At 32.8% G+C, this 12,145-nt stretch overlaps 1 protein-coding gene across 3 annotated transcripts in view; it reads right to left on the reverse strand.

Moving 5' to 3' along the window:
• Positions 1-12,145, reverse strand: part of LOC106464187 (guanine nucleotide-binding protein G(I)/G(S)/G(T) subunit beta-1) — a 66,865-nt gene that overhangs the window by 38,644 nt on the left and 16,076 nt on the right. For all 3 annotated transcript variants that reach the window (XM_022391884.1, XM_022391885.1, XM_013924312.2), the window contains one exon: positions 583-728. In XM_022391884.1, the coding sequence (XP_022247592.1) occupies positions 583-728 (146 nt within the window). The remainder of the gene's footprint in view (positions 1-582; positions 729-12,145) is intronic.

Genomic DNA, 12,145 nt, shown 5'->3' on the forward strand with positions numbered 1-12,145 from the left:
ATGATTCTGTTGACTGTTGAAAGCGGGATTCCCAAATTCTGCAAAATTTGCCGCTAACTTATTCCACCATCTGATCCTTCCTCTAACAAAATCTGACAAGTCGAGAGAGAACCTTGAGCTCTAGGCATGTTGTAGCACAAGATAATTAGTGTGTGGACCATTTTCATTTATATAGTGCTCTGTGAACACAAATTAGTTAGCATAAATCAGTTAAATGACGAAAAATTAGGCGTCTATTTACTTGTGAACACTCAGTGTATATTCAGTTCAACTAAATATTTCACATATGGTTTTAGTATTAATCATGCATTAATTATTAGAGTTTTTCAACCCAGCTTACTGAAGAACAATATTATTCTCACTTTTAAATTAAAATATATCCTTGTATGATTAATAGGTAAATTTTAATGCGATCAGGTTATGTTCTGTGCAAATAAAAAAACAAGACATTATCTGAAGCTGGAAATACATTTTTCTAAAGAAATGATTTTCTCATTTTTTTAAACATGATATATTTAGGATGAAATCTGATAGACAAAAGAGAAAACCATAGTAAGATGTAGCATATATGATAAGAATTACCGTGACTCTGAGCCCCAGTGCATGGCATAAATCTTTGCTAAGTGACCACGGAGCGTGCGCCGAGTTCGCATCTGAATTCTCCCAACAGGTTCCATGTTGACTGTGACCTGAACCAGGTTTGTATCACATGCTGCTTTTCTTGCATCCTGAAAGCAAAGCAAAATTATTTTCTAAATATATTATATGAAAAAGAGAGAGCTAATTCCAGCACTGGACTAGGCACAGCTATCAATGATTTTCATATTAACTTAACATATTTTTCTAAATAATTGTGAAGCATGAAGTGAAAAGGAATAGCACGACACATTACAGTTTGGTTTCCGTTTGAACTAATTACATATATATATGTATTCACACTTACACACACTGAAATAAACGCATTTCATATTTTTTGTACATCACTGAAATTAATAAATACCCTGCATAATTATATTATTAGGTGAAGTTGATTTAGCATTTGAAAGCCTTTAAAGTGATAACAAGTACTTGAAATGTTTCAAAATGTATAACGATGTGTTCATAATGCAACTAAGTTAGGAAAAAGTTCATTTCTTTGTGTGATAAAATAAGTTCTATGGAGGATTCATTTATATTTTAATATCTGCTTTACAACTGCTTCCCAGTAGCACAGCGGTATGTCTGCGGACTTATAATGCATGAAACTGGGTTTCGATACCCGTGTTGAGCATAGCATAGATAACCCATTGTGTAACTTTGTGCTTAATTACAAACAAGCCTTACAACAACTTTATTCTCTCCTTTACAGCTACTCTACTTTCATTGTGCTTTAATCTTCTGATCGTTTTTGGACCGATTGTTATGAGCTATATTTTAACATTGTAATTCAGAATTTAGTTAGATGGACCTATAGATCGTAATAACGACGCCAAATTAGGCCTAGAAAGTTCTAAAAATTTTACTACATTGACAGTAGATTATAAATACGAGATCAGTAAAGCATCAAGAAGATAGTTGAGGGCTAGATAAAAAGTTAGTTAAGTATATAGAGAGTGGTTTCGAGATATTAGGGTTGTTACTAGCCGCTAGAGCGAATGAATCATTCTTTTTTTTTGTTTAGCTATGAAGTATTACATACCAGTTTACTCTTTAGATTAGTGTAGTGAAGTTAGTTTAATTAGTAAATGTGGTCTATAATTGTGTACAGCCAAGGCAGTTTGTAAAAATAAGTAGGGTGAAATGAACTAACTTGTTTTCGTTTATGTAGAGTTAACTTTGAATTATTTTCGCCAGGTAATTTGAAAGGATTCACTACCGAAAGAAAAATGTCACAACGTATATTAAAACAAATTGTAATAGAGTCATGCTCAGACATGGGAAAGTATGTCTGGCAGCTCAAAAGTAAAAAAAAACAAAAAAAAACACCGTACTTTACCATTCCAAACTTGAGTATTTTATTATGTAAACATTCTTCAACATTTTTATGTTGCACATGTTCATGAATTTAGCCCTATCCTTGTTCCAACTACTGCATGAAGCAATGTTTATATACTACAGTGGTCATTCCAGAGAGTTTGTACTTGCCTAGTCAGGTGTTTGTATATTATATTGCATCTAGTGTACAATTCACACCAAAAAAAAAACAAAAACACTAGAAGTACATTGCAGAAGTTTACATAGGTAATTATAAGCAGGGAGTTTATCTCCCCTAAAATGTACTACAAAGATGACATCTGACATAAGTAATCTAAAGTTGTGCATGACAAATGTTTCCTGGTTGTCTCACTTTTCTTGTTGTGTGAGTTTGATTTGTTTTCTTGCAATAAATGCATTTTTGAATTCCTCTAGTTATGGTTTCGTAACTTGCAGTTCTACCTGTGAATACTTTGTGTGCAAAAATATATGTATTTACCAGTCAAATACAAAGGATACTGACCAAAAGAAACTACAAACTGTTCCAATCAACTAATTAGTTTGAATATAGACGATATATAATTGACAAAATCCTTCAAGAGATTCAAGTAAAATTTTAAAATATACTTATTAAATGTTACATATTTCCCTGTTTTATGATATGTAGTCTTGTATGCTGTTTTTAAATGAATTAATTGAAAATTCAGCATTATACAGCTTATTTGTGGTGTGCCATAGCTACATATAAGTAAGCACCTATACTGGTTATTGCAGTAGATGGTTTTGTACAAGCACATGCATTGATGAAAGTTTAAAAAGTTCTTTTCACAAAATTTGAATTCTCTGCAACACTCTTCATATTCAAAGATGTAACAAAAGGAAACTGCATTTTATATGTGCAAAACCATTTCGGTAGTGTTTTCATGTTGTTCCATCATTATTATATATTCTAATGGGTATTTAAATTACAGTGTTTATCCTTGCAATATATTTTCAGTACTAACGTTACATTGTTTATCATTATCACTGAAGGTTAGAACATCCTTGTTCTGTTTCATAACATTCGCTTCCATTAGATGTGGTCAGAATATGTCTTAATGCACTTAATGGTGTCTGTTGGGTACTTCTCATGGTTGATTGATAATTAATTACTCAATATGTTAGCCTGCATAATAAAGCAATTTGCACTGTTTGAGGTCCAACTTCTTTTAATTATAAGCCAAATTGGTGGTATTCAGGATGAAACTCCCTCTGACTAATGAACAAAATATAAATCTCTAGAGGTATATATGTACGAAGTTTAGCTGACGACAATGGAGGTACCTCAATCAGTCAAATGTATATTAGTAATTTACAAAACTTCCATCAGATCAGTTATGAAATGTATCCTGTCCAACATGAATAAATGCAACCAAATGAAATGATACAAAAATAAATGAAAAATTAAGAGTTCAACATCCATAACGTTTTGTACAGAATTACGTAAAACTCGACCACTATGTTGCCATATTGTCTTCACCATTATTCAACCTCCTATTTTAAGGAAAATATACGGAAAGATAACGTCACGCTTTGAACCTTAGCAAAAATTGTTTGGTTTGGTTTAGGCAATTTCTCGCAAAGCACTCGAGGGCTATTTGCACTAGCTCTCCATAATTTAGAAGTGATCGACTAGAGGGAAGGTAACTAATCAACACCACCTACCGCTAACTCTTAGGCTACTCTTTTACAAACGAAAAATGGGGCTGATCATCACATTATGATGCCCTCACCATTGAAAGGGGAACATATTCGGATTCGAAATCACAACCACAGCTTGCGAGTGGGGCACCCTAACCACCAGTATATCTCTCAAATCAATGGTTGTTCTATATTATTAATGACACAATTGATGGTTTTATACCATGCTGAGTAATTATTTGTTTTATGATTGTCCTGTTTTTCTTTTTTTTTGTTGTGTGTGTGTGTGTGTGAACAGTAGTATATATCTTATGAGAAATGTTAACATTTTAAATAAAATATGCTTCTTTATGGTGTTTTGTTCATGGACATGGTCTAACAAGGATTGTATGGATTAAATCCAATTATGTACAAACGATAGGAACCTAGTTGATATTATATACCAGCTCTATGATATAATCTACAAAAAAGATCGAGCACATATCAAATATTATGGGGAAACGATAAGGAATTCATTGAACTTGAGATCCTCAGATCACTCACCAACTTGACCTGAATCATGGACCAAACAGAATCTACTCACATGGTGATTTAACAGTGATTTGGAATTCTGGAGAAATTAATCGGAAATCAACAAAGAACTGCAAGTTATATGTTTATTTTTCCTTATATACTAATTCTAGGCTTAGATGATATCATTCATCTGATAAGTTAGCACTTATAATTTTAATGAGAAAAACAAGTGTTAAGCATGACGGAAGTGAAGCTTCAAGTAGTAAGTAAAATGAGTAATGAGATAGAAATTCGAGAGTGATTTAGTTAGTTAGTGAATTATTCAGTCGATTGAGTTATTTAGTTCAATGTCAGATAGTAGTTAGACAGAGAGTTACTGCATCTGTTTATCTACGATCGAGTTAGCATTAGTCATTTAGCACGTTTATTATCGACGGATTAGTGAGGAAATTCTGCAAATAAGTTTATAAACAAGTTAGCCATATATTAATTTTGTAATTTCTGTTCAACCTTGTTTATAAAGTTAAGTCTATCAGTGAACGTAGCCTTTAGCAAACGTTATTAAAGAAAGAAATTAATTTGTTATTGTTAAATGTAGTAGTCTTGGTATTATTTTTTACCAAGTAATCGAAAAGAATCCAGCAAACGATATAAATCCTTATAAATATATATATATATATAATACATCTATAGTATATATTCATATAGTAATTATATGTTTCTATTTTATAAAGTTATCACCCTAAAGCTATGGTTTAGTGTTTTCCATGTATGTCAGTGTTACTTGTGTGACATGATAAAGAAGAATTTTATATGAATCTGATACATCATTATTTAGCACTGAACACTGGAAGATGTGGCATGTACATCATTCATGAGGTGGTCAAGGATGGGGCTGAAAACTCATTGTGAAATGTTAGAAGGTTTTTCTCTAGCTTGCATAACCTGTTCATTGTTGGCTGGAAAATGTTCCAATGGCAGAAAGGTCTTTGCAATTATGGCCACGCTTCAAGATATATATATATATAAGCAAAGTTACAATGATGAAATAGATGAATTCAGGAAAAACTCCCTTTAGCTAAATCTAAACCTGATGCACTGACAATACATCTTATTGCTCCTTCTTTCTATATATTTCAAAGCAGATTGTGCCATTTTAACCATATATATCAAACAGACAACTCATGCTGATCTTCTTCAGTGGTTCCATTGTGTACATAATTAGGGGATTATGAAGCTGTTTGTGAAATGAATGGTATTACAAGTGGCACACTTGCTGGTTAAGACAGATAGTAAAGGCAGTTTACTTGACCAATCGGAAAGTTCACTTGAAATGGAGTATGAAGTGAAGTAAGGAGTGAAAAGTAAACGATGGAATTCAGTAATGACTGTCACGTAGTTTCAAAAAAATTGTGTACTTGTTAATTGAAAAGTTTCTATTGTAGAAGTTGCCGGTAAGGAAAATGTTTTGCTTTGACCCACAGAAGCTAGCATTGAAAAGGGGTGGTGTAGCACAGACTGTATAAAAAAGTGCCAAAGACTATAGTTGATGCAAAAAAAGACTTAATGGAGACATTGGAGTGTTTATAGCTTGGTAAAGCAGTTGACAAACTTAATTAAAAGCTCGGCCTATTTAGGATTTTTCTCTGATGGTAAAAATGGGATATGTTGTAGTTTAACAACATTGAAAGCTACTTATTTTATGTTATGGGGAAAACGTGTCAGAAAGCTACTGCCTCTCACTATGCTCCTATCAGAATAGAGTATGAATTCCCAGTGAACAAATACGTCAAAGCTGAGAATATGAACAAGGAATTTGTTGTTGCACAGCTCATCAGTCATGATCATAGACGTGTTAATTGCATCATTCAAGTGGGTCTTCCTAAGCAGCTCATTAATTCAACTGTATCTATCAATTGGTACAAGACACACCTTGAAGAGCAGAAAACACATTATTTAAAGGTTGAGAAGGGAAAAGAACAAAAAAGAGGTAAAACATACTTGATGAATAGAAGGAGCTCAAAAATAAAATGAGAAAAATTCAAACTGACATTGGACTGTACTTAAAGCATTAGATGACTATGCAAGGAGGATGTCATTCATAACTACATCTAGCAGCATGATGATAACTGGAAAGAAAAAGAAAGATTTTTGTGGCATACGAAAACAAAATCCATTGCTATCTTCTTGTAATATTATAGTATTTATTCTGAATTTATTCTTTGCCTGTATATTTACAGGCTTCATATAACATGTGGCTGAACCAGCCATTAAGTTGATTTTATTCTAAACTTCCTTTGTTGTTCTTAAGATGCATAATATCTGTCCTACCAATAAATGATATTGCTTAACACTTCAAGTTGTGTAAGGATGTTGACAGCAGTGTCATTCAATGATTGTTTAGGCGATATTTAAAGATTATGTCTCCATCTCTGTTGCTAAGAAAATTACCATCACGTGGTTAGCGAACACACTCACACTGTGTTTATGTTTAGTTTATAATAAAGATTGTGCATTTTGTTTTACTCTTCGCGTCAAATCTCATTATTTCATTTTACATCGACTCAGTTAATAATAGATTTAGTATTATATCATATTACATATCTTAAGCGAATTTTCTGTTACATAGCAGACTTTACAGACTCCAAAGCTTTTAAATGTATTTTTGATTACCATTCAAGTCAACTATGATAGGGTAAATCTGTGTTTGTGTTTTATAGTTTTGAGTGGATATAAAATGAAACAACTCAGGACACAGTATATTTTATATTGGTCATGAAAACCGTTATCTTTATACTTTTACAAAGAAACATAAACATTAATTTATATTATATTATATATTTCTAATTTAAATATTATACACTAACTTATCATACTTGTAAAAATGTAGTTTATAATTTGTATTGTACAGCCTTTGAGAAGAATGTCATATTCATTAACTTGCATTAATTAAATAGAAATTTATTATTCTGTTGTTTAAAATAATGATTAGATGAATAGTAGTGTTGGAAAGGCTATATACACCACTTAAAATAATTAATGATAATCAAGATTTACAATACTTTAACTATGACAAGGCAAAAACTATTGTTATAAAGTAATGTCAATGATTTCCCTCTTTAATTCATTTTTATAACAGTCAGGCATTTGGTGATAAGCTAATGTAACATGCCATGAGATAGATTTTCTTCAAAACAAAACAAGAAAAAGATTGCTAAAAATAGTACCAAGAATATCTTCAGTGGACCAACAATATACATGTGAAGCAAACTTTTTTTTTTACAATTTCATTGTACTTCATCCTGTAGCTAGATAACAGATTTATACGTCAAACATACTACTGGTGTGAACGTGTTTTGTCGTCACTATGAGAAGAATCTATACACTCCCTAGACTTCGAAATGAAACAATTTTCTGAATACTAAGTTTATTTATTATATATTTACAAGTATTTGGAGAGAAAATGGGACCAAATGTACACCATTTTCATAGCGGAACGTAGTGCATATGGAAGTGATGGAAGTACGGTGTGATCAACAAAAATCATTGCTTAATGTACAGAAATCCACAGCCTGTGTAATATTGCCATAAATGACACACGTTATATGGATCACATGCCACAACTTTGTGTAATACAATATGCTGGTGTAAGTGACTTCAGCCTAATAAAAAATAGTAGCTGCTTCTGCAGCACTAAACTGGTCAAACAATCAAGGTAGATTTTTATGGAATGTCCCACATTTCATTGACTACCCTAAGCCTAGGCGTTAACGGGTGTTAATGAAGATCATCTGTGCCCAGGAAGAGCAGTGAGATGCATGTGGCAAACAAAGCCAGATGAAAAAAGGCCTGAGTCTTTGTTAGAGAATATATTATACCACCTGACAGGAAAGAATAATGATGCAGGCTGTTTCTTTGTAACGGAAAACTGGCAGTTGAAACAAAAGGTAGGTAACCTCAAGAGATGTCCTTTAAAGGCTAAAGAGGCCCTCAAGATAATTACTGCTAAACAGAAGAGACCAATGGAGAACTTTTTTCACCCCTCTAGAAGCATGGCACCCAACTATTCCATTCCTATGCGTTTTTTTAAATATATAATTATATGTACTACTCAAAATGTTTTGGGGATCATTCCTTCTCTGTGTTAATAACTTCTCAGCATTAATGTTTTCCAAACCTTTGATGGGTCTGAGAAGTAGTATGATTTACATTTAATTGATGATTGAGTAGTTTCACTTCTGGTCTTTTTCTACTTATTGTCACTCACACGAATAATAGACTATTTCTATAAAGGGATTTTTGACATATAAGATGCCTTATACCTTATTGTTAATTTTTAAATTAATTTTAGTTTTTGTGTTACAGCATTCATATTTTACATTTCTATTACAGAATAACGTGCCAGAATGTAGTTACATTTGAAGGATTTGTCACAAAATGGAATGTATGAATTTTATGTTCTTCCTGCCATAGTTATGAGCCAAGGTGTGTATTTTTGTGATAAGAAGCAGTACAAATGTAAAAAGGGTGTATAAATATACAAACAAGGGTGTCAAACCAAAGACAAGAGTTATTACTGACCGTACAAGGATCCAAGATCCCTTTTAAGACAGCACAGAAGCTCTGAACTTCAAATGAAATTTGAAGTTCTGATGTTGAACCAAGCTGATTCAGGGTCATAAAAGGCCTGTAAGAGGACTTAGCTGACCCATCGTCAAAGGTAAAGGCATCAATACTAGGGTAAAAGCCACATAGTTTAGATAAGCTTAGACTGAATTTTAGTGCTTTTCATGGATGGACCCAAGTTTTACCGTGAATTCAGAGACCTTAGACTGGAGATGACCTAAGGAGTACCATCACTACACCAATGTAGTTGAACAGTTATTATGGTGATGGTTCTTTCGTGGTCAGAGGCAGTGTCAGAATGGCTCTCTAATAGCTGTGAGGTATTGGGATGAGATCTTAGACATTATTAAAGTGAAGTTTTAATCAGGTAAAATTAATGGCAATTTCGTATGTATGCGTGAATTACAATGCCCGCCTGCACTTCGGAGAAACACTATTTTGTACTTATGTAATCGCACACTCACTACCCTGACATAACTTCAATTCAGTATGTTCAAAACTCCCTCTAGCATGCAGTTTTGGTTTGTTTGTTTCTTACTAAGTTACACGAGAATTACCTGTGCATCTAAGTTAGCCATCTCTAATTCTTAAGTTTTAGACTAGAAGGAAGGCAGCTAGTTAACGCCACCTACCACTACTTTTTGTCAAACCGATTAGTAGGATTCGACTGTCAATCTATAATACACACTTGGCCCCAAAGTAAAGAGCAATTTTGTTTTATATTTTCATATTTAAGAGACGAGAATCACGTAACCTCGGCTCCAGAGTTGCGTATTGTCATTAATGAGCCATGCTTAGGCCTACACTGTACAGCCTTCATGAACTAGAAAACCTCCTTATTATTGTTACGCCTCCAGTCGTTAATTAATTTTCAGTAACTTCGTTCCGGCGAAACTTTAGCGACACAAGTTCTTTCTTAAATAAAACTGGTTTATTCTTTCCGAATACAACTTTACGATACACTCAACTTCAACAGTCGTGCTATAACAAACTATAATAACGACGTTAACTTCAACAATACTTTCTGACTGCAGTTCAATTACTCATTACCTACACACACATTGTCTTTCACGTTGTGACCATCTTATATATACCAGACTACCCTATATCTAGTAAATGCTAGGGCATTCACGAAGGTACAGGATAGTTCTAGAAACGTGGCGTGACACTAGTCACGTGACCTCCCTGACGCAACATTATGGAATTAATGAAACCACGTGCCAGAGACTACAATTCAAAAGTCCATCAAAAACATGCATACACTATGCACGGCAGTTGTCAATTATTTTGGTAAACACATTTGTTTGTCATTAGATTTGTTTCATTGTATATCTTTTATGATCAATTAAAATATTTCTGTATGCTTAAAATGTCACACAGATTAAAACTGGGTTTCGATTCTCGTGGTGGACACAGCACAGATAGCCAGCCCACTGTGTAACTTTGTACTTAACAACAAACAAACGAAAAATATTTAAAATGTACGAACTGGTTACCTGTAATTTATAATTTAAACTACCATGCTTTCAGTTTGTTTATTTTTGTTAATGTGAAGACTGTATTATATTTAGCCTTGAATTTCATTAATTTTGTTACGCGTCATGAAATTAAGAATATCTCAAGTTTGAGTGTGTTCAGGTTAATTATGTTGCATGCTGCATGTTTCATTCCAAAATTTCATGTTACCCTAGAGAACAGCAGTAAGTTTTCGACGTTTGCTAAAATCCAGGGTTCAATTCCCCGTGATTAACACAGCAGATAGTCCATTGTGGCTTTGCTCTAAAACAAACAAAATAAAATTTTATATACATAATTCGCTGGTTTTCTTTTCTTTTTATTGTATTTTCTCTCTAAAATCTATTTAAATTTCACTATATTATCGTATGGTTTAATTCTTTTAGCTATCTTCGTTTGTATTGCATTCAGTTCTTAATGATTCTCCACTTTCGTTCAATTTTATATTTTTTGAATAGGTTTCACTTGATATCTATAATTTTTGGAGCCATTATATTTAATGTAGTTTGTTTTGTCCATAAATAAGTTTCGTAGTATTATGCATATGATTCAGAAAAAAAATTTAATGGGAACCACATCAAAGACTTACATTTTTAATCATGTTAATTTAATGTTTTAGGCATAGGAAGGCCCGATATGGGTGGGTGGGGTGAAGGCGAAAGTTGAAAAATTACCAGATTTTAACTGTAATTAGTAAAAAAAAATATTTACTCAAGTATATTCGGGAATATATTTTGAAAATTATTTACGCATGTGTTCTAAATTTAGTAGAAACCATAGTGAATAGGATATAAGTAACCATAAACATGCATCATCCCTCACTTTGAGCAAAGGTTACATGCCATAGAGTCCATTCGATAGTTTATACTCTTTTGGCTAGGCTTCTGTGTTGTTTCTCCTCTAGGGAGTGGGTCGGACACGAGAGGTGGTGTGGAGGTTTGTACAAACTAGTATAAGCTGGGAATTAATCTACCCTTGAACAAGCAAAATGAGAATGATTAGTGGCGTAGTTATTCTAGAATTGTGAGATACCACGCTGAGACTTTCGTCAGATTTGAAGGTGAGGAATATGTGTAATCATGCAATTTCTTATGGGGCACCTTTATATTTTTATTGCGTACAATCAAATTTTGTTTCTTGTTCTAAACAAGTGTTTGAGTCTTTCCTTTGCTGTCATTTATTCTGTCACAAACAAGTAATTTCAATAACTCTCAATGTTTGTAATATTTACTTGTAGTATGTACCTATTGTTTTCAGTGTTACCACAGTAAGTCTTTGTATAAGTGTAAAGTAATACTTAAGCGTTTTATTGGTGTAATGTAATAATATGCTTAGTGTTTGTATACGTTGAAACAGTGTTATGTTTTATTGTGGTTTAAAATAATGTTTTATTTGTGTATAGATTTAATGTAACACCTCCTGTATTTGTGTTATAGTAAAGTAAAAAATGCAACTTGTTCAAGTAACAAAAATGTTGCCTTTGTAATGTAAACTGTTCTATGTATGTTTTATCTGTGTACATTTGTGTTTTAAGGCACTACACTAATCAGTATTTGTGTCTAATGAGGTAAAGCAATCACTTACAATAATGTTTTAAAAGCTACTAAAAATATACATATTCATGTACGAGATTTATACAATGAGGTCCAATTAGGAATGGAGTCCTAAGTTCTAATGTACTCTCGATCAAGTTAGCAGCCACAATGCTGAAATTACGACTGAAAGACATCTTTATTTATAAATCTAAAACTGAGATGCAGGCTCATAAAATTTAGCTACTTTTACAAGGTTAGAGTGATTTGAATACTGAAAAGACCAGCTTTAAGGGGGGGAAAAAGGTCTTTCGTAGTTTAACATA

Source organism: Limulus polyphemus, unplaced genomic scaffold (genome assembly GCF_000517525.1).
Source record: "Limulus polyphemus unplaced genomic scaffold, Limulus_polyphemus-2.1.2 Scaffold1582, whole genome shotgun sequence".
NCBI lineage: Eukaryota > Metazoa > Arthropoda > Merostomata > Xiphosura > Limulidae > Limulus > Limulus polyphemus.